This window comes from Heterodontus francisci, chromosome 47 (assembly GCF_036365525.1).
Source record: "Heterodontus francisci isolate sHetFra1 chromosome 47, sHetFra1.hap1, whole genome shotgun sequence".
NCBI classification, from domain to species: domain Eukaryota; kingdom Metazoa; phylum Chordata; class Chondrichthyes; order Heterodontiformes; family Heterodontidae; genus Heterodontus; species Heterodontus francisci.
The window spans coordinates 13,764,192-13,790,868 of NC_090417.1; the positions used below are offsets into that span (position 1 = coordinate 13,764,192).

The window sequence follows — 26,677 nt, forward strand, 5'->3', positions numbered from 1 at the left end:
ATGCTGAACCTTTATAAAGCTCTGGTTAGTCCACAATGAGACTATTGTGTCCAGTTCTGGTCGCCACACCTTTGGAAAAATGTCGGAGGTGCTAGAAAAGACAACATTTAGTGCCCACCCTGAGATGAATTGAGAAGGTGGTGTTGAGCCTTATTCAACCAATGCCCTTTGTGGTGGTTTGATAGACCTGAGTAGCTTGACAGGCCACTTGAAAGGGCAGTGACGAGTCAACCGTGCTGCTGTGGGACTCTGTCACATACAGGCCAGACCACGTAAGGATGGCAGGTTTCCTTCCTTCAAGGTACATAGTGAACTGGTTGGGTTTGAAACAGAAGATTAGAGCTTCCTGGTCTCTGAAAGCACAAGAAACTACTTTGTCATTTCATAAGGTACTTTTTATTTGCAACATATATAAATAGTGTACTCTTTAACACTGTCATATATATATATATATATATATATATGTATAATATATATATATACACACACACTAAATTTGAAATGTTTAATACAAAAACAGGCACATATAGGGCAACACATGGCAGCAGGTATCACTTGAACTGAATGTTTAATACTTCACGCAGACACACAGAAAGAAGCATTAATAAAACAAACAATTTAATCAACCACATCACCTAAATAAAGACTGCATTCATCTGTTCTGTAGTCTAACTGGTTCTAAAGTCATGCTGTGCCTGGCCAACGAGAGGTTTAAACATTATTGCAGTTTCCTTCATTTTAATACATTAAATATGCAAGACTGTTGCATTTCTGAATGTGCTTCTTTTGGCCTGTCATGTACAACTCAACGTGTCAGACTAGAAATTTAGCTTATTGCTTTGAAAGCCGTCATCTTCAGTATCAGAGCTCACGCTGGGGAGTTCACTCACCTGCTCGGTCCTGCATATGTTAGACACTCGTGGGCTCTTAGGATTTTAGTTCCCACCTTCCCAGCTTCTGGTCTCCCACACCTCTCTCCGTCTGCCTGTCCCCGTACCCCTCTCCTCGGCTCCCACTCTCTGTGGCAGCACTTGTGATCTAGTCAACGGCATTACAATCGCTTGGCAGCCACAGTGACTGATGGGTGTCCTATACATACGTCACAAATGTTACTGGATGTAAAGCACATTTTACACGAGTAGATATTGTCAACTGAGCTGTTGCATCCCAAAACTGAATTTATTAGGTCACCAATGTGATTGATGCCAGGAAGATTTTTTTTTTAAGTTTGGCAATTCACGTAGAAGGAAATTTTGAAAAAAAATTTGGATGAGCAATGTGTGAGATGATCCAAATTGCACGAACAGGATGCCATACTTGTTTAAGGAGCTGTGCCCAGGTGGCACAAGGCTTTGTGTCTGCTAATGTCGTGAGTTAAAATTCTGCTCTGGAAGTTGCCATTCTGAACCACATTGAGCAGGAAGACGCTGAGTCGAAGTTCTAGTCTCTCCCAGCAGGAGGGAGTAAAGCACAGAGTACTGATAAAATTCTTGTGGCCAGCTGTAATGGGCTTTGCAGCCAGCTGTGACTTCAGCGGGGTCAGTCCAGGCGGATTTAAAAAAAAAAGAGGCGAATCTTATCCAAGAATATTCCCAGAAAGTAAGAAAAAAGCTGCATCAACATTTTTAATTTTCATCTCCCCTCAAAAGCATTCCAGTTAGTTTGGAAGCTTTATTAACTGGATGCAAGTCTGGGAGTCGGAGCTGGGAAAGTCATTCAGTGTCAGCATCTCACAGACCTGGCTCAGAGGCAAAGTAAAATATCCCTCAACAATTCATCTTAATCCCAAACTCTGAACAGCACTTCATATTGTCCCCACACTTGCTGTCCATGTATCCTCTTCCAACTGTGAGACTTAAATCAGACGGACAAACTCCAACATCTGCAGAGAGGACCCTCTCTTTATAACCTGCCCCAGCTCCTCAGAGTTACCAGGTGTCATTCCCTATCTTTAAAGCATCGGCTACATGAGTTAAATTTGTGGCTGTGCTATTTTAACTCATTTATAGCTCTACAGTCGTGTTAAGATATCAGGAACAGGTATTTTAATTTTGTCAAACAACAGGCCAAGAAGGAGCAAGATGTTGAACCTCCCTTCAGTCAGACAGACACAACACTTACTCAGAAGGTCTTCATCTAATGAATGCCGTACAACAGTGCATGGACATTATTTAAGGAATTGAAACACATCACAGAGTTTCCACAGAACAGAAAAGAACATTGCATTCCAAAACCTTGAATTAACACAATCCCTGAAAGCTCCCTCACGCCCCACACCATTTTTCAATTTAGCTTTTGAAGAAATACCCCCTGAATTTAAAAAAAAACTGAAAGCCATTGACTACTGCTGCTCTGATTCTGGTTGGCATCTCTCTTGTCGACGTTGGGGTAGGAACAGTGCACTGGAAGCAGGGAGGCAGAGTGAGGGAAAGAATCACTTTAGTGCAAGCCACGGGGCCTGGTGACCAGGTACCACAGGAAGTGACGAGGAAGCCAATGTGTTTCGGGTTGTTAGGCCGATATGCAAAAGTCTTAATTCCTGCGGGCAGGAGCCAATATCCTTCATTATGACAGAGTTGCAGTGAGATTCTGCAGAGAATAGTTAATTATTTTTTCTAATTGAGCATTGCATTGCCATTATCACAAGTGCTTGCTAAAACTTTTCCTGCATTAATAGCCCAGGTGACAGTAACAGCTTTGGCACTTAGCTCATTTACTTCTGTTTACTGATGGTGTTAGCAGTGGTAATCCAGCAAGGCCAGTTGCCAGAGTGATCTTCAGAACATTACTTGGTCTAAAGGGTTAATGTGTCCCAGCTACCCGACAGCCGAATTTCCAGATGTGATGCTGAAACAGCTCATGTGTCGAGATGCTGCACTACCAATGCAAACAGGATGAAATTTAGCTTGAATTTGGCAGGGCCATGGGATTCTCATCGTTCGAATCAAACAAGGACTTCAGTTCAATTGTAAAGGGAAGTTTGTCTTTTTAGGCAGTCATTTATACCAGTTTTTTTGAAATAATAGACCAAATCCTAAACAGTCGAACAGCTTTGTCCTTCATCGAGCTTACAAAAATATACAAGCTGTTTGAAGAACTGATTTTTTTTTTTAACATCACTGATTTTTCAATGGACTTTTTTTTAAAGATTCTCTCAAAGTTTTCAGGTTTTTGTTGAAAGGTTCAATTTTGACACAGGGATACTGTAGAATTTTCTGGTCTACACATGTGCAGCCACTTGGTCCTGGCCACTGTGTCCGTAGGCTTCCACTCTCAAACTAAGCACAAAACTTGATTCAATTATGTTCTGTAGACTTTTAACAATGACTCTTCAATCAAAAGCTAACAATAGAAAAATTCACAGTCGATGAAAAAATACTGGGAACGTTTTCACGCTGAATATATTTGTGCTGTCATGCAGAAATCCTGCAACAGTAGACAACTGAAAGGATTCAAAGGGAAGGCTACTGCAATACATTTGGGGTTCTAAACCTGCAAGCCCTCGACCAGTTTGCACGGCACAAGAGAAGCTACGAGCTCAGAATTTGTTCTCCCGCTCAAATCCTTGCTCAGATCACGGCCTGCACTAATTTCCCTGGGCGCTCGCTCCCCATGCAAACAGGGATTGACTCCAAGTCTAGCAACTGGCCAGAAGCATTCTGAGAATTCTCCAGGTTACAGATCTTGAGAATTCCCTTTGACGAGTCCTACACTCTTGAGCAATTTTAGAAACTTGACCTTTGCTTGATCAGGGCATTTTAAAAATGATCTCCAGGCAAATGAGCTGGTCTCAGTCAGAATATACATGGAATTCAATAAGCCTGTCATTTGATGCCAAGACCATGTTTTCATAAAAGGCATTTTTATTTTCTATTCATTCCAACCAGACATAATTTCTCTCAACAGCGGGAACTACCAGGAAAAAGTCTGGGAAATACTTTACTGTCCTGGCCCGAATTTTATTTCAGTGAAATTGCCAAATTGATGCTGACTTGTCGACTCCGAGGCACCAGATCCGAGTTGAAACTATCCCAAACTAACTTTATGTAGCAAGATATCTGCCACTCAACCAAGAGAAATCACAGCATTCTGGGATGGTCTGAAATCCGAGTTTGAGATTTGGCTGGACAATGTCCGACCAGCTGGTTCACACTTCAAAGGGAAAAGGGAGCCACACTGACGCTTGTGGCTTTGTCCAAGTGGTTTCAAGATGTTGAGGTGCATCCGCAGTGCAACCTAAGCAATAACGCCGTTGGTTTACAGGTTGAACATTAATGGCCCTGCCAATAACCAGTCACCCCCTTGCCACTATCACTGAACACTGGCATTCCTGTTGCTGTGACCTGAATTAATCAGTTCTATTTCATCAATTTCAAAGCAGGACCTCTCCAAATCAATAAAGTTGTCGTGGCTATCTCAAATGAGTGAAAGTGAACTGGAAAAATAACTGTTCTGAAAGAAACTTGCACCAGACTGAATCAATACCTGAGTGGTTCGCACTCGTACTGTCCCATCACACACCCACTGACCAATCCCTCCTCACAGCACCCGATCCCAACTCATCCACCCAAGAGAAAGCAACTTTCAACCAAGTTCTTAACTCTGGCACAGTGATTCTTCAGACAGCTGCTCCCAATAATTTGCAACCTTCTTCTGCACTCACGTACACCAAGTCTTTCATCACTTTCACATGCACCTAACAATGCAGCTCTGTAATACAGAACTTTAAAAAAAAAACGCTACTGGAGTGCTGAAAAGAGAGAAAATAACACAAGCAAAAAGATGCTCATTAATGGCACAGGATATGACAACTTAAAACATGTTTGTCTCCTTTCATTCCCCACTGAACAAAAGCGCATGAAACTGTGCAGTGAAGTAGACTCCACAGCAGGTCAATCCGAAGGTGTGTGCACTTAACTGTTCAGAAGTGTACCCTGCCTAGTTTACACAAGGATTGTCGACACGGCATTATCAGAATTGTTCTGGCAGCAATGGCAAAGCCAAAGACAGAAAACTGACCGACGATGGGGATCAACAGAGGAGTTCAGCAAAACGGGCCAGGTGACAAGGCAGCTCACGAAAAATATTACTTGGAAGAACGGAATTTCTCGCTCATCCAGCTTTTGTTGGATATCTAATGAAATGATCACTTGCACAGTCTCCCTGGACTATTTTCCGTCACACAATATTTTCCACCGCTGTCCTGTTTGCTAAGTGGGATTTTCCTACACGGCTATTACATCAAATTCTATATCTAATCCACCCTAAACATGTCCGAGTACACCTGACCGCATAATTGAAAAAAAATGTGGCAGTACCTGCCTTTTGGCACTGCACGGTCCTGGAGATGCTCCCCAAGAAATGGACACCATCCCCACACCACAGTGACCTCCCACTTTGAAGGACGTTGTGAGGTGTACAGCCAAGCAGAGGCTTGCCTGCTTTTGTGCACCCCACCCCCACTTCAATGATTAGAGAGAGTTAATCTGATGGCAGTTCTGCAGCCTGTTCTGAACACACTCAGAAGCACGAGACTCCACTGCCCGCCTTTGGCACAGCATTGCTAATTCAAACCTCCCTGTCCGTAATATATAGTTGAGCTGACTGACAACGTATTAAGATTAATTGAGCACAGATACAGGCCAATTGTAGAAAATCGGTACGGAGTTAACAGATCCCATCTCGGCTGCAATAGATGCATAACAGTTCATCTCATTGTCCTTGGGTTAGAGGACAGTAGGTTAGCCAGAGTTCCTGGTAACTGTCCAGTATGTCTGTATGGACACTGGGGATGGAGGGCTGAATCGGCCTTTGCTGTGATGCCCTTTGTAGCAGAGTAGTGCTGACACCGTCCACTCCTGCCGATGAAGAACAGCCACGAGGCTGAGGTACCAGAGGAAGCCTGCAGCTCTTGGAACCAGCTCAGAAAAGGAATCACTGACTCCCCAAAAGGTGGACTGAACAAACTCAATTTGCAGTAGTTCTCTTGCCAAACCTTAACATGATGCCTTAGTTAAGATTACAGATAATATCTAAATACTACTCAAGTGTATTTACTATTCCTTTCATATATATATATATATATATATATATATATATTTTATATATATATAGATACTATAGTTCTGTCAAAGTTTACATTTGCCTGACTAATTGATGGAGATAGTGTGGTGTGTTTCATGGAGATATTTGTCTTAAAAGGGACCGGATCACCCTTGAAAATTTCAACAGAAACAGACAATGATTTTAGCAGTGGTACAATGTCACCAAGTTTAAATAATTTGCGATAAACGACATGCCATCTGGGGAATTCTGTCCCTCCGAAACATGTCCGAGTACACCTTACCGCAGAAGATTCTCGAATCTCCGCTCTCCCTGTTGTAATCGCTACTTGTTTCTACTAGTCTCTTCTATCTACTCGAATACAGCCAGTGTAAACTTCATATTCTAAGCTTCTTCAGCTAGCTCAGGAAGCCCTACTACGAATGCAAATGTAAAACTGCATGTTTTTCAAAACTACACGGCCATGACATCAAATTCTATATCTAATCCACCCTAAAGCATACATTCGGGCTCATGAGCAAGTAACTGTGGAAAGTCAGTCAGACCCATCATACGAGACTCCTGTGCTGGTGCACAATAGGCTCAGATTGGTATGCTACTGGACGAAAATCCATGATTTATGCACAGTTCAGATTCAGCCTCACAACTGCTCAATTGCTTTGCATTTCAAACAGCAATGGTGAATCTTTTGTTTTAAAAAAGCTATTTGTGTGTATGTGGGTTTGATGGTTAATCATGGACTCAGCACATCAGTGGCCATCACAGCTTTTAACCTTCTAACAACTGGCTGAGAGCCCATGATTAAACTCAAGCCTACTTAGTAATTATTGCGTCAACCAGTACTTTGCTACTTTGCTTTGTGTCTGAAGGGATTTGGACCTCTTGATTACATAAAGAAATTGCTGGTAGGATGCTAGCTTGGACGCACTGTGTTTGAGAGGAAGGTCACAGGCTGGATCAATCCTCAGGCTGTTTCGCTGCAACCGCTTCAGTGAACTCCCCAGTCCTATGCCCCAGCCGGGAGTGCACCTTTTTGCATCAGGTTGGCCTTCAGGCTCTTGTATATCTGTAGCTGTTGGTCCAGGCGGAGGGCTAGTAGTTGCTGCAGCAGTTTACTGGGATTTGGGCCCCTATCAAGAAAGAGAGAGATAGAGAGACATATCAACACAGACCCATTCGAAACTCCACTTCTAAAGGAGTTCTTTTCAAGCTAGACTCACCTAGAGGTGGAAAACGGCCCACTGGGAGAAGAAAAAGACTTGCATATATAGTGCCTTTCACAGGATTTCCCTCAGCGCTTTACAGCCAATGAATTCCTTCTGAATTATAGTCACTGCTGTAATGTAGACAACGCAGCAACCAATTCGCAAACAGCAATGTGAAAATGATCAGTTAATCTGCTTTTTTAAGTGATGTTGTTTGAGGAATAAACACTGGTGAGAACTCCCTTCTGTTATTTAAAATAGTGCCATGCGATCTTTTATTTTCAGCTCGGAGAGCAGACGGAGCCTCGGTTTAATGTCTTACCCAAAAGGTGGCCTCAGCACTCCGTCGGTTTGCACTGGGAGTGTCAGCTGAGATTTTTGTGCTCAAGTCTCCAGAGTGGGACTTGAGCCCACATCCTTCTGACTCGAGGGAAGAGTGCAACCAACGGATTCATGGCTGACACCACAGGAGCTCGCAAAGGGAAACTGCACACATCCCATGATTCATCGTCCACTGATGGGCATGGAATGCAGATGCTCCATTCTGACAGTTGTTACTGCTAGGTATGTTTCAAGCGCAAGCAGTCGGCCATTGGAAAATTTACCCTCCAATTTATCCAGGCAGTTGCACAGTGCAGAAACACCAACTTGCATTGATACAGGACCTTTATCGTAGGAAAATGCTCCAAGGAGTTTCACAGGCGCGTAAACAGATGTCTAGAATTGACACGAGCTAACAAAGGTGATATTAAGAGAGGCACCTGAATCATTAAGTAAGGGAGCGATCTGATGAAGAGGAGGGGTTTAGGGAAGGGAATTCCAGGGCTTGGGCCCTTGATGGCTGAAGGCACACTCTCAAACAGCAGGGTCAAGAATAAGAGCGGCACAGTGGCGTAGTGGTTAGCACCGCAGCCTCACAGCTCCAGGGACCCGGGTTCGATTCTGGGTACTGCCTGTGCGGTGTTTGCAAGTTCTCCCTGTGACCGCGTGGGTTTTCGCCGGGTGCTCCGGTTTCCTCCCACAGCCAAAGACTTGCAGGTAAATTGGCCATTGTAAATTGCCCCTAGTGTAGGTAGGTGGTAGGGAATATGGGATTACTGCAGGGTTAATATAAATGGGTGGTTGTTGGTCGGCACAGACTCGGTGGGCTGAAGAGCCTGTTTCAGTGCTGTATCTCTAAATAAAAAAATAAATAAATAAAGAGGTCAGAGTTGGAGAAAGCGAGATCTCGAAGGATGAAAGCCAGAAGAGGTTACAGAATTAGGCAGGGGCAAGACATAAAGGACAGTAACAACTTAGTCATTGCACCCACAACCACTCAACTGACAGCACTGAAAGATGACAGTCCTTTCTCTCAGCACTTCATGGTCGAAGTATGCTTTTGTTCCACACAGCAATCATGTCCGTTTGAGCACTGGGGTGTTACATAATTGCAAGTTAAATAGATTTACCTAGCGCCTTATCTCAAAACGCCTCACAGCCAATGAATTCCCTTTAGAAGGTTAAACCTACCTACTTTGAGTGCTCATTGTCACTACAAGGAGCTGTAGCTCAGAATCAGTGGAAGTCTTTTACCTGATAAAGCTGGCAATGTAGACATTCACAAAGGTCGCCATAAGATATTGGCAATCGAAGCGGTCCATAATCCCACCATGTCCGGGTATGGTGTCAGCAAAGTCCTGGGAAGAAAAAAAAAATGGCCAATTCGATCACGCCAATATCACATTTTCCTTGCTGTTACCAGCCATCTGCTGGAAGAATAAGTCATCGGAAGAGCAAGCGCTGACTGAAATTGTGCAAATGTCTCAGTTTGCTTTTTAAATCGTGAACGACCTATAAAATACATTGTTGTGTTCAAAATTGCTGCAGCAGTCATCGTAGTCCCTAACTAAATCAATGACTTCTAGCAGGGAGACCTTTGTGAGATCCCCTCCTGCAGATGTATCTTTCAGCCATCTTAACCAAGACTGACTGGCTCCTCCGAAAGGGTTAGGGATTATTCGAGGAAAAAAGTGGGGTTTTGATAATACAGTGCTATGGAACCATTGATGGGAGCACTCTTGGTTTTCCACGTGGCCATTCCAACCCCTGATAGTGGGGCGGATTTCATTCAGCAGTTTTTCACAACATTCTTAAGAAAAGATGCTTTCAGTGTCCAGGTAAACACAAGGCACCTTGAAGAAGATAACAAAGAGGAGCAGGAGTTGGCCATGTGACCATACGCTGTGCCATTCAGTAAGATCATGGCAGGTCTTCCACTTCAACTCCCCTTTCCCGCCCTGCCCCATGCTCCTTCATCCCCTTAATGTCCCAAAAGTTTCAATGATCTCAGTCTTGAATATACTGAAAGACTGAGACTCACAGCCTTCTGGGGGAGAGAATTCCAAAGATTCACAACTCTCAGTCAAGAAATTTCTCCTCATCTCAGTCCAAAATGGCCGACCCCTTATCCTGTGACTGTGACCCCTCGTTCTCAACTCACCAGGCAGGGGAAATACCCGAGAAGCATTTATCCTGTCAAGCCCCTTAAGAATTTTATATGTTTCAACAAAATCACCTTTCATCTTCTGAACTCTGGAGACTTTATAAAATGTTTTGGGAACAGCAGTTGCAATGGAACAGTGTGTACGGTTGAAAATACATGTTACACATACGAGTCAGTACCAGTTACAAACAAGCGTTGCATCTGACAGAGATAACATCACAAGTGGTGCCCAGGAACCATAAAGTAGAGCTGTGGGAACTTGTGTTAAGCACCAAGGTGGTGAAATTCTTCCCACTGCTAATTTTACCAATTGTCAGATTAGTAGTTAACAACAAACCCCACTTTGTACTCGGTTCAACTTCTGTACTTATCGAGATTATCGACAGGAAGGATTTCACCTCTCAAGTAACTTTGCCATTTGAGCTCCTCATTAAAAATAATCCACATCATTGCCATGGGGAACTTTTCTCCTCCAAACCACATGCCCTCATCTTCCAGGCTGAGTGGCATCTATACCAGGAGGGCAAGTGGCTGCTGCTGTTCGGAGGCTCAGGATGGCAGTCCAGGAACAACCCTCTCATTTTCTCTTCATCACTGCATGCTCCCATTGCATGGAGCTGGAATATTTAAAAAAGGTAAAATTTGCAGGGCAACAGGGAAAGAGCAGGGAGTGAGACTAATTGGATCACTCTTCCAAAAGAGACGGCACACACGTGATGGGCCGATAGGGATGAATGAGTTCAATTTGTGGCGAGATCAGAGAATCTTGGACTGTCCTCTTCAGAGCAGAGACAGTGAAGAGGAAACTTCCTAGAGGTATTCAAAATTATTACAAGTTGTGATGGAGCAAGTCAGGAAAAGTGTTTCCTCTGGCAAGGGTTGGTAGCCTCAAGTCGTAGATTGAAAATAACTGGGTTAAGGTATGGAATGCATGAACTGGAAGTGTGGCAGAATCAGATTCCATAGCAACTTTCAAAAGGCAATTGGGCTCATAGTTGACTAATTTGCAGGGTTATGAGGAAAACAATTTGGGGGATGGGATCGAACTTTAAAAGAGCCCGCAGAGGCATGACAGACTGCACGGGCTGCCATCTGTGTTGTAAGATTCTATGATTCTAACGGCCTCTTTGTGTGCTGATGATTTGATGGGTGCATCTCTTGCTGTGCATGGCTGCTCCGAAACGTTGCACCATCTCTCCTGTTTGCCCCAAACCATAGCCGCCAAGCCAAAGACTAAAAATACCTTGATCTTGAATGCTCTCTTGAAACCACTGGCAAAGAATCCTCCAAATGGGCTGATCAGTGAAGCAAAGGTGGAAAGGGCAATGCTGTGAATCTGGAATGGGTAGAGCCGGATAGTTTCCTATTGGAATCAGACAAGAGAAAGCACAAATAATTCACGGATAACAATTTTTGCCCTTTCAAGTTTGAATATTTAGCTTTAAGGGGCTGATTTTCTGAGCCTTGTTCACCACACCCACACCCACACCCACACACACACACGAATTTGCAGGCAGGTTCATTTCTGTCCTGTCAGGTTGATGGATTAGAAAAGACTGCCCAGCAGCACAAAGACAAAAGATCAGCCCTCAAAACTTGACAAACTGACAAAACTATTGTGCACATACCCAGCCTATAATGGATTGGAGAAGAGAGGGGATTGTGTAATCTTGCAGTTGGAACAGCTCTGGTGGTTCACAGTCCACAGTGAAACTGTTTGCATCATTGTTGAACTCAAATGGGCAGACAAAGTATTTGTAACCTGACATCACGTAGGAAAGCTGCAAGAAGAGAGATGGCAATGAATAAAAACAGCAGGCCAGCATGAAGGTTCAGGAAAAGGCACAGATGTGTTGCAATACCACCAGCTTAACTGAACTAACCCCCCTTCCAACCAGAGATCCTTTCGTGCCTGGATCCATTTAGTTTCAAGCTGTTTAACAATGGTCTTAACTTGTCTTGAGGCAGGCACGTTAACAGTAGATTGAGTACCGCAAACGTGTGACTGTAAGTGACCTAGCCCGACATTGCCTCCTGCGTCATGTATTATACAACCAACCCAGACAAACCTCCTCAGAATCATAGAATGATGAAGCACAGAAGGCCATTCAGCCCAAGGTGTGTGTCAGCTCTTTCAAAAGCAATCCAATTAGTCCCGCTTCCCCCAAATGTTTCCTTTTTGAATATTTATACAATTCCATTTTTGAAAGGTACTACTAAATCTGCTTCCACCACCTGTTCAGGCAGTACATTCCAGATCACAACAACTCACTGCAGAAAAAAATTCTCCTTGTCTCTCATTCGTCTACCAATTGCCTTAAATCTGTGTCCTCTAGTCCTGGACCCTTCAGCCAGTGGAAACAGTTTCTCCTAATTTACTCTCAAAACCCGACCTGATTTTAACACCTCTATTAAATCGCCTCTTAACCTTCTCAGTTCAAAGGAGAACAACAGTTTCTCTCGGCTCTCCATGTAACTGAGATCCCTCATCCCTCAAACCATTCTAGTAAATCTCTCCAAGACCTTCCCATTCATCCTGAAGTGTGGACACAGCACACAGCTGTAGCTAAACAGCAATCGATAAAGATTGGGGAAATTGCAAGTGCAAATCGACAATCCTCTTGTTCAATGGCTCAATATAGCAGCCCCACTGTGTAGCAATACACAACTTGCATTCTGCATGTTCCTACACTGAGCAATCACACCTCATTTCGAACCCTTTATGAATTTGCACACCTCTCCTATTTACTTGCTCTGTTCAAAAGAGAACAACCCCAGCAACTCAAGTCCTTCAATTCTGGTCCCATTCTCATAAATCTCCTCTGCACCCTTTCTAAGTCCCCCTTTTTTTCCCAGAAAAGGAGACTAAATGGTCTCCAGCATTGTCTTTCAAGTCCAACTCTTAGCTCGGTGAGTAAGTGACTTGTGCCTATACCTCTCAAAGTGGAAGGGAGAAATTCAGAGAGAAACATTTTCTCCACATCTTCCAAAGCCGATTTTACTGGCTATGGCATTCTGTGTGTTGTTGCTGCTGCTTTTCTCAGGTACCCGGTTTAACATTGAGACGTCCTGATTAAAAAGGGGCAGTTGAGAGACAGGATCGGATAAACAATTGGGAGTGGCTCCATGCTTGTCATTCTGACCCTGTACAAGTGATCATTTTGTTGACTCTCACCAAACCGCCAAATAAAACAGTTGCGAAAAATCCTCCGATAAATCCTTCCCATGTCTTCTTGGGTGAAAGCTGTAAAAACACAAACACATCTGATAATCAGATCATTTTTACTACAATAGAAAACTGAAAGGGTGATAACATTTTGTGACTTGGTCTTTCAAATTCCCATAGTTTAGCAGAAACTGCTTTGCAATCATAAGTGGACACGCGTACCGACAGGAAAGGTGAATGTGATGCCACTGTGTCATCCAGCTGTGTGACAGAATGGCCAGACGTCTGGCTGTCCTCTCTCTCCCTCTGCCCTCACACCCACCACGTCTCATCCTATTTGGTCCCGATCTCGGCCAGGGTGAACCTGAGTTCAGTCACGGCAAGTGCAAAGAAGTGGAGGCCATTCACACCACCTCCGTCACCCCTTCCACAGAAACCTACGATTCCCTTTACAATAGCATCCAATACTTCTTATATGACTCCAGAACACTTGCCTTCCGCACCCTGGCTGAAAACCATTCAAGTGCTGCGTTTGTTTGAAATGCTTCCCGACGTCAGTCCTGAACTTGGCTGTTACCGATTTGTCCCTCTGTCTTGTACTCATGGTTGAACCTCAGGAGGATTAATGGGATCCATTTCACTTAGTATCTCACATGCCTCAAGGAGGTCTCTCAGTTACCTCATCTCAAGGCAGAAAACTTCAAGTTCTTCTAACTTCCCTTTGTGACCAAGTATTTCCAGCACAGAAACAGGCCAGTCAATCCAACAGATCCATACTCCACCCCTCTTCATCTCACCCCAGCAACATCTCCTTCTCTCCCTCAAGCTTCCCCTTAAATGCATCCAGATCATTTGCTTCAACTACTCCATGTCGTAGCAAATTCCATCAGAGTCCTCTCAGACCAGGGATCAGCTTAGTGCTCTTTCTCTACACAGTTTCCAGGGCGAGCATTTAGTTGTGTTTCAGTAACTGCTGGCTGCAGCACCAAACACTCTCATCTGGCAATATGCCCTCTCCCCAAGCAAGTTCAACACTTGCCTTTTTTTGCCCCAACCCGAAAAGCCTTGCTCTTAACTATTCTATTTCATGGGCCCACTATTATATTATTTTCAGAGCCTCTGTTACTCCTTCACTGCTTCATCAGGTTCTACCAGTTTAGCAGCTGTAAATTTGATCAACTAACATTGCATCATTGGGTGACGACAATTCACATTGCGGCCTGACTTCCGCACTGGCTTTTCGATTCATTGTTCGCTGCACAGAGATTTGTTGGAAAGCCATTTACTCTCGTGCCAGCATCAAGCATTCCCAGGTCAAATAGAGAATAATTGTCACATGAAGCTCTGCCTACTCTACTCCACCACATGCCTCAGTGTTCACCAGAAGAAGACTCCTTCTGTACCTGGGTGCCATTTTCCAGGCCAACTATCCTGTGGCCTCCTTGCAGTGAAGTCACCAAGTCAATGCAAACTAGTCCTGAAGTGGCTACTTGTATTATTGCTGGAGTTCAAAACAAAAACTCCAAGTTTCTCTGTGAGATGTGACAGATAATGTCTCGTCGTCTCCCCAACTGACCTTGATGAGTGGAGTTCGCCCGAAGAAGAATCCAAACATGTAGGCCATGATGTCATTGCAGATCACGCAGGAAATGGGCACAATGAACCTGAGAAGCAAGAAGAATGGTCAAAGATAAAACAACATTTGGGCGACACAAAGACACCTGCATCTTTCAGCCACTTGGAGCCCAAGCCATTCATCTTGAGCCACCAGAAGCAGCAGCTGATAATTCTATTCTGAATGAGGCAGCACTCTGTGAAGCTCTGTCCATTACTGTAAACTGCAGCAATCTGTCAATGGAACTCACAACATTTTTATTGTCGGCCTTCAGGTACCAGGACTGCATTACTCAATCGGAGACCCACAACCAAGGCTGTCCCCAGTTTACCCTGCAGCGGGCTGGCTCCAATGTAAGCTTGCAAGAAAACCAACAGGGGCAAAGGCCTGCATTTGTTCTACCTCCGATAACAGCTCTTGGGACCCATAATAAGACAGGATCAGGGCTCAACTGGAGGTTTAATGTTCATGTGCCTTATACTGAAGAGTGCCTAAAGACTTATGGCCTTAGAAACAGTGCTTTAGCAACAAGAATCTTCAATATTTGTTGAGCATGGAGTCCCAGTAATGCCCACATGTGCTGAGACATGGTTTGGTGTTTCCACATAACAGGATAATTGAACAATGAAATGTGCTAGTGGGACCTTGTGGTAACATCATTCCTGCAACACCTTTAACGCTTGTGCTTTAAACAAGATGCTCAGCAACAGCCAATCCCCGAAGTAAAGTGAGAAACTAATATCACTGTAAAGCAAGATGGCTGATTGTGCACAGCTCAAGATGACCAAAGTGCCACGTTATCAGTCAATGATTTCCAAAGTAATTCATTGTGTGAAGTGCTCGGAGATATATCAACAATGCCATAAGGCTCTACGCAAATGCATACGTTTCTCTTAACACTGATGATGATGTACAAGAGCTGAAAAATCCCACACAAAGAAAACCCATGATGGAGAAAGGTTGAATTTGGCAAAAGTGTGGGCAAATGAAATTGTGCCAACTGTTAAAATGGCTGACGTTTACACACACAATTTAACCAAGAATGGACAAACGAAGAAAATACTGAGTTGTCACATACCAAATCATTCCCTCAAAGAGGTTGTGGATGATGAGATGAGATTGAGTAACTACAATCAGCAACGTCACATGGGTCCAGCCGAACTGTGAAGGAACAATGGACATGAGGTAAACCGCTGGGGAGGGTTAGAAAATCAGACAAGCTTACAAATATTTAAACCAATTAAAATTTAAACAAGTGAGAATTGAACAGGCCATAAACTGGGGTTCCAAGTAGGCAACACAGCATCTCAATAAAGCTGCTACAGGCACTGGGACTGAACCCTGGCAAGACTGATCATCCTTTGAAGGTGGAATGAGTATCAGAACTTAGGATGTAGGAAGGTGCATGAATTAGGCAACTGTGCCTGTCTTCTGACACTACTGAATGGTTGGCATGGATACTGGGATCAGCTCCGTGCCCAAGAAACATCGAATGTGGAAGAGAGACTGGTCTTGGTGGGTGATTATTCTTTCTCACTCTGCCCCATTCCATTACCCCAGCAAAACAAAATCCACTTAGGGCAAGAGTCAGTCAGGTTCGCCTGTGTCCCTCCCCACAAATGCAGAACTCCCCTGTATGTCCCAGCTTAAGGCTCATCCAAGATGCTGACCAAACCATCCCAGTTGGCAGATTGTGATGATGTGCAACACAGGGCCTGGAAGCAGTGGCGGGGGACAGTTCAAAAGCGAATTGAAATTGTGTCAGCAGCTTACGTACCATGTAGAATTGCAGTCGGTAGTGCTTCTTCACCAGGCTCAGGACAAACATGCAGAATCCTAGGAACAAAACCAAAGGCAAAGTCATTGTCTCGTCTCCTTCAATGGATTTGCCGAAACAATGTTGTCCCATTCAAATGAATGGGGAAGGCTGGTTCTCAGGGTGGCTGTCCCTTTGATACACAATTCCCCAATAGTTCAGTTGGTAATTACCCCACCACCCATTGTGGAGCTGCTCTGTACTTTCCAGGATGATCCAACATTTGATTCTCTGTCTCCACTGAGACAGCAATTGACAATTATTTTCAGCAATGCTGCACTCGAAAGGGGGCATGAAAAATGAAATCTACAGCACAGAAACAGGCTTTCAGTCCAACAGGTCTGTGTTGGTGTTGATCCTCCGTGGGAGCCTCTGCCCACCCTTCTTAATCTATATCGGCATATCTACGCTATTCACCTCAACTACTCCCTGTGGTAGGAATTCACATCATTCCCTGGGTCAAGAAGTTTCTCCTGAAGTCCCTGCTGGGTTTATTAGTGACTACCGAACAAAATCACTCCTAACTGGTAGCCACATCTCACAGTGAAACTGAGGCCAGGATCAGTCTTGGATGTGATTCCCAGCCATGGTCAAATAGCAGCCAACATTGCTGAGCTCACATTTGAAAACTGGTCACTTGGGTGGGGTAGCAGAAAGCATTTAGTGCCTGCAGAACACAATCCCAACAAGGGGCAACAGTTTCAGAAGACAGAAGGAGAAAGGATAAACTTTGGAGACAAGTCCTCTTTCATATTGACTACAACGGTCTTGTTCAGCTCTGCTATCCTGTAGAGTCCTGAACTGTAAAACTGCACAAGTTAAATTCATTCTGCTACTTCCCTGGAAAAGCCTGAGCTGTGATCCTCTGCCCCATTGCACGGAGGGAAGTGATAATCTGATTCAAGAGTTGAAATGACCTCAGATTACAGCCTGCACCCCGAACAGTTGCTGAAGATTATTTGTAATCCAAGAGAAGATTAGCTTTGAATTAATAGTCAGCATTTTCTGTCATGGCAGAATGTCACCCAAGTTGGTTTTCAGATAAATTGCGGTACAAAACACATTTAATACAATCCTACTAACAGCTCGCTCCAGTAAAAATAGGTGCACATTACAGATTGTTCCAGATGGGACTATACATCACTGATTCAACAATGAAGTATTTGAGAGAAAAGACAAGGCCATGTTGGAAATGTTGGTGACAGCCAGTCAGCATCCGAAGGAGAGTTGAAAGCTTCAAGTGGAGACTCTACATTGAAGAATGCACATTCAGACTGGAGCAGTCTCCTTAATAGACTACAAAGGGGCTGGTTGTCTGTGTGCTTCTCTCAATTCTGACAAAGGATCTCCACTGGAAATGTCATCCTCTCTTCTTTCTTTCCCCTTTCAGATACGGGTGGAATTCCTATGACATGAATCACAGCAGCCTGAGCTCTGCAGTACAATGATGCTGAGGGTCAATCTGACCTGGCCCTTCAAAGCAGTTCCTCAAGTCTAAAATGGAAAATAGAGGTGAACGCCAGACCACAGCTCTTGTGAATTTCAAACCCCACATCAATGGCTGGCTTTCTTTGTTCTGAAGCTGACAAAATGTGATGTCGGGTGTGTGACGTGGGACACAAGCATCAAAAGCCTTAGCCTTGTGTAGGGTGTGTACTTCCTTCCTGTCATACTTGACGTTTGCTGTCTCGATGCGCCCCATATATATTTGAATGTTCAATTAAATATGCAAAAAAAAATGTTTACCACCAAATCCTGTGTGCCCAGTCAGACAGAATGATGTGTTGCTATTGTTTAATAGTTTGTTCTCCATTGACTGACAGATTAAGTGGTCCATCCAGTGTTATATTAACAGATTGCAACAAGCAAATAGCAGTACCTGCCAGGTAAAGAGCAAAGGAAATGAAGCGATGGTATTTGCTCAAGATCCGCAGGGGCTCCTCTCTCTGAACCAACGCGAAAAACGTGTCTGTAACCGTTTCCCCATAGAAGAAGTAATTAGCACACAGCAAGAAATACCTTCAAGAGAAAACAGTGCAAACATTTCTATCAAAACTCTTCCAGCAGTAGAAAATCACACCCTTCCGGGACACGAAGAAAGACCCTGTGTCAAACACTGAGCCATTCCCTCCTGTGCTTGCTGGCTTACATTGGCTCCTGGTCTGGGAACATGACCATTTTAAAATTCTCAAAACTTGCCCTTTTCACATCCTCGCATGGCCTCACCATCTCTGCAACTTCTTCGAGCCCCCCAATCCTCTGTGATCACCGAGCTCCTTTGGGGAAGAAAGACAGTGGTGTCGTGGTAATGTCACTGCACTTGTAATCTGGAAGCCTAAGCTAATTCCCAGGGGACACAGGTTCAAATCCCACCACAGCTATTAATTTATTAATTCATAAAAATTTGGAATTGAAAACTAGTTTCAATAATGGTGCCATGGAACTATCCTGGATTGTCATAAAAACCCATCTGGTTCACTGATGTCCATCAGGGGAGGAAATCTGCTGTCCTTACATGGTCTGGCCTGCCTGTGACTCCAGATCCACAGCTATGTGATTGACTCTTAACTGCCCTCTGAAACGGCCCAGCAGTTATCAAGGGCAATTGGGGATGGGCAACAAATGCTGGCCTTGACAGTGACACCCACACCCTGTGAAAGATTGAAAAACATTGAGCATCCTATGCATCCCTGATCATAATGGCTCTGTGCCTTCAGCTGCCTGGAATTTCCTCCCTACGTCTCTCTGCCTTTCTCTTCTGTATTTTGACAGTCGTTAGAGCCTACCCTCTTGGATCAAGTTTTTGGTCCCTTCATAGCTCGGTGTCAAATTGTGAGTGATAATGCTCCTGTACAGCACCTTGGGACATTTTAGTCTGTTAAAAGTGCTATATTCATGTTGCCTGCTCTAAAAATGGTATTCTGAGCAAATGATGAGGAAACCAACATGGTGAAGAACAACACATGGGGCTAATTAAATAATCAGACGAGGCCAGAAAGTGTCGGAATAGCACGCAATATAAACTGTCCTGTGTGGTCCGTTTATGTACCTGCAAGTGCAATGTCAGTTCTGTACAAGCTCACATTGGAACTAACTGGACTTGAGCAACTGAATGCTCTGACTGAGCTAGTTCATCTTCATTGTAGTCCCAGGCCTGTCCAGGGGACCAGAGCTGATAGGACCTGAATGTTTCCAGCAGCTTGAACATCTTAACTTAGTTAACTTTTCAATGGGAATCATTCAATCAGTTTTTGGTGAGGATGCATTGTCTGCCTTTTGTGTTCGTTGTTCGTCCCTGCTAACCATATGAAGAATTATACCCCGGGTTGGGTGAGCTTGCGGGCACGAGCAAAAGACAATCAGAAAGCAAGTTAGAATATTACATTCATAAATTCAAAAAGGCACAAATTAACTTAGAACAAAGAGAGATTTTTTTTTTGCCAGTTAGCTAAAGTGAATATTACTGCTGTCACCAATGCTTACAAGAACCAACACAACATTACAACAAGATAACATTGTGAAAAGTGTTGCAAATCAGCTGGGGTGAAATATGGATTTTTTTTTAAGATAAAGAAACTTAGGGCAGGCCTGAAATCCTTAGCATGGCTCACCCTTTTAATGGGGAGGTGAGGGATGTCACTAAGCAAGGGAGCACTCAGCCAGGCTTCCTGATCCATGCCATGATCCAGTCACTACTGTTAGAATTTGAGAGGACAGGACTGAACACAGCTTTGGGTTCCACTCCCGCTAGCCCACCTCTGCCAGTTAATTTGCTGCTACTTCCTCTCGGGCTGAATTTTGAGTACCATAGGCCAGCCTGGGTCAGTGAAATGGTACCTTGGTACGAGTCAGCTTCGTCAGGAGAACTGGAGACAAAACTGGAGTGGCAAAACAGAGTCGCACTCTCTGATTAAAAACAGAATAACGCCTGTGGCTGTTCCCATGAAGAAATGCATGCATCTGTGTATTAATTTCTCATGATGCTCGGAGCTTAATTTTACAGCCATGTTTTTCAACCGTGCCTTTCTTCCTGTTTCTACCCAAATGTCTGTCATGTGCTCACCAGCTAAGAGTCCGGAACCATGGCAGATGGTAGGAGTGATAAACGTTGTATCCAATGAGAATTATCTCATGAAAGCATTTGATCTGTACACAGAAGACCTAAAGAATTAGAAGAAAAAACAACAAACTGATGAATAGTGCCTTTTGTTTCAACTTCTGTTCAAGCCCGAGTGCAGGAGGCGTTGTTGCATTGTTGCAACTTATTGTTGCATTGAATGAGTAAAATCAGCACTCTTCGATAACAACCATCAATATTTGGTATGCGATAGATATCTAGAGATCTATTATGTAGAGGGAAATACTTTGGCTCCAAGTATATTACGAAGGCTTCACAGAACACTCCAGACCACAAATTTCCATCACCCTTGAAACCCACTGTATTAGTGTTCTTGACCGACACACGTGGAGTTGTGGGATCATTTTAATTCCAAGTCATTGAGCGCACAGGATCACTGACTGACCTCTGATTTGAAATCAAGTGTGTCACAGGGCGTCAGCTTAGAAATGGCACTGTGTGATATTATTGTGCTGAAGCTTAATGCATTCAGATCAAATACCCTCTGTCCATGGAGACTTAAAATAAGTGGGTTAGCAGTTGCCTTCAAATTGTGCACAAACCAAGCTGTTTGTAACACCACTCCCTACGGTAACAATCGCACAACGCCCTTTCAAGCCAGTTCAATTTATTCACTTTAAACTCTGAGCACAAAGCTCAGCTCCGACTTCAGTGTCATGTCGACACTCAGTGTGTCCTGGTCTCTTTTACTATTCCATTATACAAGTATTTGTGTTTATTTGCTGATCATGTTCCTCACTTTTTGGTACTGTTCCGATCTATTGCTATCTGATCTCACTGTGATTTTAATGTTCATGGTCTGCCCTTCTGCCAACAGACAGAGTTTACAAAAAAATCCGATAAAGTTTGCACCAGGACACCAAGAGATTGTTTTACTGATGAAAATACACATTTGTGGAACTCCAGTCTGTTGTAGCAGTATTTTTTTTTATTGGGAAACAGTTTTCATTGAAGTATTTTGCAATAGCATATGTTTACAGGGTCATACAATTTGCTCATGTATTTTCACTCCCTTCCTAATCTACTGTCTCCATCTTAACCTATGATATCAGATTGAACTCCAGAAATTAGGTCATAAATTTAGAAGCTCCCTTATGACCTTGCAGTCAAGGCTCTTGCACCTGTCTGGAATGAAACTATACAGAGCAAATGGGCCTGAGTTTAAAGACTGGTCGCTTCAGAGTTAGCAGACTTCAGATGAAACATCAACTGATGTGATCCAATTACACTTGGTGCATCTGGGCTGACGAGGGACAAAAGCAGTCAGAATTCCTGCTCCTGGTCACTGACTCATGATGACGTGTGTGTGTACATAGATCAGGCAAGAACAGCAATGGACACCAATGTGATGCTTTTCACAGTTTAAGCCTGACTGACTGAGGGATAGTCCCGTCTTGGTTCAGCTTGGGCAGCACTATCATCTCTCAGTCAGAAGGTTGTGTGCTCGAGACCCACTCTGGAGACTTGAGCATGTAATCGAGGGTGACATTTCAGTGGCGGACTGAGGGAAATGCTGCACAGTCGGAGGTGCTGTCTTTCGGTGAGACCTTAAACCAAGGCCCAGTCTGCTCTCTCAGGTGGACCGACAAGATTCCAAGGCACTATTGGAAGAAAGAGAACAGGAGTTTCTCCCTGATGTCCTGGCCAGCATTTATCCATTAACAACAGATTATCTGATCATGTATCTCATTGCTGGGAGCTTGCTGTGTGCAAATTAGCTGCTGCATTTCCCTAAATTACAACAGTGACTACTCTTCACAAGTACTTCAGGGGCTGTGCAGCACTTAGGGATGTCCTGAGGTCCTGAAAGATGCTATGCACATGCAAGTTACTTTCTTGGGAACGAGGCAGTAAATGGAAAATGACATGCAAAGCGAGTATAAATCACCATTTTAGGAGGAGAAGGGAGATGACTGGAATAAAAAGCACTTCCTGCACACATGGGTGCCCAAGAGCTTGACTGGCTAAACAAAATTCATGGATATCAGTTTTAATAGAGAACCCTCGAGACCAGGTGCACATAGAGCAGAGTAAGCTAAGTGTGGCACTGTAACCTACTATCATCATTAGAACCATGGGTCCTAGGTAGATGATGACGAAAAAGAAAGTGATCATGGCCAGCGTGAGGATCCCTCGCACCCACCAGTTCTTCCATCTGTCAAGAGAGAGAAAAAGACAGCTTTACAATTCCAGCACTGAGGATTCATTCGAAATCACGCACACTGAGTCAATGCATTTCTGTACCTTGTTCACCACGATTCACCAATAAGTGTCAGCTTGGCACTCCCCTTGAATGGCAAGCCCATGGATTTAACCGCAGTGCAACCGCCACCCCCCACTTCCCCACAACCCCCAAACCCTTCCAGACTTGTGCCCCGAACGTAGGCAGACTCCTCAGTGCAGTACTGACTGAGGGATTGCTGCACTGCGGCTGTAATGTCTTCTGGATGAGACATGAAACCAAATTCAAATACAAAAGTCACTAAAAGTAGCAACACAGGTTAGTAAGACCATATTAAAGCAATAACTGAAAAGCAGAAAAGTTAAGCTTGTATTGAGTTTTGGTGAGGCCACACTTGGCATATGGTGCAAAGTTCTCATCACGATATTATAAAGAAAGATATAGAGGCACTGGATAAGATGCAAAAAGTATTTACAAGAATGATAGCAGAACTGAAAGATCACACCGAGCAGGAAAGATTAAACAGGCTAGAAAAGAGAAGGCTGAGGGGGTGACCTAAAAGAGGTCTTTAAGATAATGAAAGGGATTGATCAGGTCGATGTAGAGATTTTCCAGTTGTGGGGAGATCAAAACTCTGGGCTATTACTAACAGACAGTCACTAATAAATCCAACGGGGAATTCAGAAGAAACTTCTTTACCCAGAGAGTGGTGAGAATGTGGAACTCACTACCACAGGGAGTGGATGAAGTGAATAGTATAGATGCAGATTCCTGTCTGCGCTATTTTTTTCTGAAACTGTTAACTCTGTTTATTTTTGTTAAAATCACACACACAGAAATCGGATATGAGTTTGTTATTAACCAGTGCCTGAGGAACTCGATCCCCCAAAAGGTCTGTTCTTCTGAAATGAAAACTATTCCTCCGATCTTTTTTTTGCTGCCACCTCGTGTGCTGTGGAGCCTTCTGCTGCTGAAGTTGCATCGTATTTACAGACCAGAGACAGGTCATTTGGCCCAATGGGTCTACGCTGGTGAAGTTATTGATGAATTTTTCGTATAAGATACAACTCAAGCTGTGACCATGCCCTCTATTCCCAACCGCAGAGTGCCAGAGGTGGGAAACAGCAGGCGAGTGGGTCTAATTGGTAGCTCTTTCAAAGGGCTAGCACAGGCCCAAAGGCCTCCACTGTGCTGTACTGATTGATGAAAACAGTTGAGAGTATTTGTTCACTCCAGCTAGCTCAATTTGAGACAACGGTGAAATGGGGTGTAGGGTGCTCAGTGGGGAGGTGCGGGGGGGTTGGGGGGGTGATTCACAGCTCACCAGATGGGAATGCCATGGGATCAGGTGCTGCTTCAGTTTAATGGCCAGTAAAACTGGGCATGAGTATAAAACAAGCTTTGCATCTGATCCCATCAGTTTGCTAACAGGAGAGTTAGCTTAATATGATCCCCGTACAGTTGCCAGGTCATTCCAAGTTCTATACAAAAGGGACTGACAGCGCCCGATGCCCATACACTTCACAACTTTTTAAACTGTTATCATTGCCAGTAATACTACACCTTGAAGACAGGCCTGACAGAGCTTTGTTCAGCATCTCTGGGGTGTTATCAACAGAAGAAACAGTGTCCGCACTGACCGAGTCCAGTTTCATCTCGCTTCCAGATGTCGTCGACGTTGTTTCCTATACACACACACACACAAACAAACAAGAAAATAAAAACGTGGTGGATTCATTGAAAATCTGAATTTATAGCAAAATGCTGCAAGAGCACAGCAAGTCAGTCAGCATCTGAAAGAGAGAACTTAACGTTTCTGCTGAAGGGTTGCATTTGACATGGGAATCCTATCTTACACTTTCAAATGCTGATCACACTGCTGTGCATTTCCACCATCTTCTGTGTTTTGTCGTTATGTGTAAGTTCACAACCCAGAGGTAGTTCACCAGAATTTGAAGACACAGTACTTCCCATGACTAACACTAGAGACCAGAGTGAGTAAGAGTGTGACTAGTTTGATGCACTGCACAGTATGTTTTTAGTAACGCCTTGCTGTGCTGGGAGTTTTACTGTGTGTGGCTAAGAGAGACAGGAAGCCTTTATTGCTCCTGATCGGGGTGGCCCTCCTACTTGCTACCCCGGTCCATCTTTTTCAACTGTATCTCTGTGTACCACGCACCTTTAAGACTACACCCAAAGCTGCTTTGAAACCAGATTCCAGTGGGTGAATGGAAGTTTTGAAAGCACCAAGTGAGAGTGGGAATTCAGAGACATAATAGAAACTGGTCACAAAAACCCACGCCGATCAAATCTGAAGTAACTTTATTGCAATGTGCTCCAAGGTTAAATGTTTCCTGCACCAAGAGTGGCAGGATGTATATGGGAAATGAATCCTCATCACCAGGGGACTGGCCAATAGGGAAAACAATGCTCTGTGCTAACCTTGCAGAGTCATGTGCAGACATCCAAAGGGAGCCGAGACAACAGAATGACTTCGATCAGCAGTTGGGGACAGCTGCAATTCATCCTTTCCAGTTTAGTTTAGTTTAGAGATACAGCACTGAAACAGGCCCTTCGGCCCACCGAGTCTGTGCCGACCAACAACCACCCATTTTACACTAATCTACACTAATCCCATATTCCTATCACATCCCCACCTGTCTCTATATTTCCCTACCACCTACCTATACTTGTTTGGGGTGTTGAGACAGGTCGAAAGTCTGAAACATTTTCCAACCAGTGGTAAAATAAATGCTTTTTCTCTTCAATCATTTGAATTTGAAATAACCTCAGCTATCAATGCCTGCGAACATGAGGGGAAATAGTTGATTGTGGTTGAACTGTGTGTGGGAGTCAGAAGATAGTTTCGACTGAGATGGAAAGTTAAGAAACAGGTGAGCTTCTGAGCAGCTCCACACTGTTTGCTACCACCACTCGGCTTCTATGTTTGTCTCTTCCCATTTCAAGTCGAAAGGTTACTTTTCCTGCCGATGTCATCTTGCTCAATCTGCCACTCGACATCTGCCTGTGCTCTTTCCTTCTGCACTGATTGGACCCATGCCAAGATGGAATACTTGACTTGTTTTAGGCTTAGAACTGACTTAACTGGTGACGTTGTGCCAATCAGACGCTTACATTTTGCCTTCTCCCTGTCGGCAACAATAGAGTATCAGGAATGCACTCTCTTGCCATTACCTAACCCAAGAGGTCTTTGTGTGTGTGTGTGTGTGTATGTGTACACAGTGAATGTCAACAAGCTGATGATGGTGGGCAGTATCATGGCCAAGGCTCTTCCTGTCCTCATCAAAAGTTCACAAGCCAACGCCTTTCCAGCAAGGAGAATATTCAGTCTGGGCCAACTCAGCAGCCCTGACCTTCCGAGTCCCTCAGGTGCAATGCCTTGCTGAGCGTCCATCTCCTTTTTACTGCAAACAAGTTGCTTACAAGGCACAAAAATCTTTGCTGTTATCTTAATGTCTTTGACCTCTCAGTGCCGTGCAACTATGTCAAATACCGGTTATCAGATACAGTGTCGACTAAATTGCAGATTAAGGACTCCGAAATAAATTTAACAGGAATTCAGGGGACAGCATGAGACTGGATAAGAAGCTCTGTTTAAAAACAAGAAACACTTTGGAGAGTGAAGAGTTCAGTGTTTCAGCTGCTCAGCTTTGGAATTCTCTCCTGAAACCCTTGTTCCTCTCTCCTCCTTTTAAGTTGCTCCTTAAAGCCTACATCTTTGGCCAACCTTATGTCACTCCCAAATATCTCTTCAGTACCAAATTTTGTTTGATAATGTTCCTGTGAAGCACCTTAGGAGATTTTACCACATTGAAAGCTGCAATATAAGTGCAAGTTGTTTCCACTCTGCATTTATGGTCTGCATGCTGCACTGACGGAACTTGACAATCCCACAAATTAAAACCAAACTTGCTCCTCCTCAGTCCAGCTTCAGATCCTAGCAACTTCTTTGTGGTGTTTTATTTTAACCCCATAAGTGAGGTGGC

General features: G+C 43.9%; 1 protein-coding gene across 2 annotated transcripts in view; it reads right to left on the reverse strand.

The window, feature by feature from the left end:
- Positions 1–551: 551 nt before the first annotated feature.
- The window catches only part of cds2 (CDP-diacylglycerol synthase (phosphatidate cytidylyltransferase) 2), a 34,210-nt gene continuing 8,084 nt past the window's right edge, over positions 552–26,677 (reverse strand). Inside the window, exons 1-13 of one of the 2 annotated variants that reach the window (XM_068023112.1) lie at positions 24,527–24,638; positions 24,234–24,355; positions 22,547–22,643; positions 20,414–20,511; positions 18,230–18,369; positions 16,312–16,370; positions 15,613–15,695; positions 14,496–14,583; positions 12,929–12,997; positions 11,382–11,534; positions 10,997–11,116; positions 8,844–8,947; positions 552–7,193 (exon numbers count right to left, since the gene is read on the reverse strand). In XM_068023112.1, coding sequence (XP_067879213.1) covers positions 7,070–7,193; positions 8,844–8,947; positions 10,997–11,116; positions 11,382–11,534; positions 12,929–12,997; positions 14,496–14,583; positions 15,613–15,695; positions 16,312–16,370; positions 18,230–18,369; positions 20,414–20,511; positions 22,547–22,643; positions 24,234–24,325 — 1,227 coding nt within the window. In that variant the 5' untranslated portion in view covers positions 24,326–24,355; positions 24,527–24,638 and the 3' untranslated portion in view covers positions 552–7,069. Of the gene's footprint in view, positions 7,194–8,843; positions 8,948–10,996; positions 11,117–11,381; positions 11,535–12,928; positions 12,998–14,495; positions 14,584–15,612; positions 15,696–16,311; positions 16,371–18,229; positions 18,370–20,413; positions 20,512–22,546; positions 22,644–24,233; positions 24,356–24,526; positions 24,639–26,677 lie in introns of those variants that run through there. The other variant, XM_068023111.1, reaches the window with a different exon arrangement.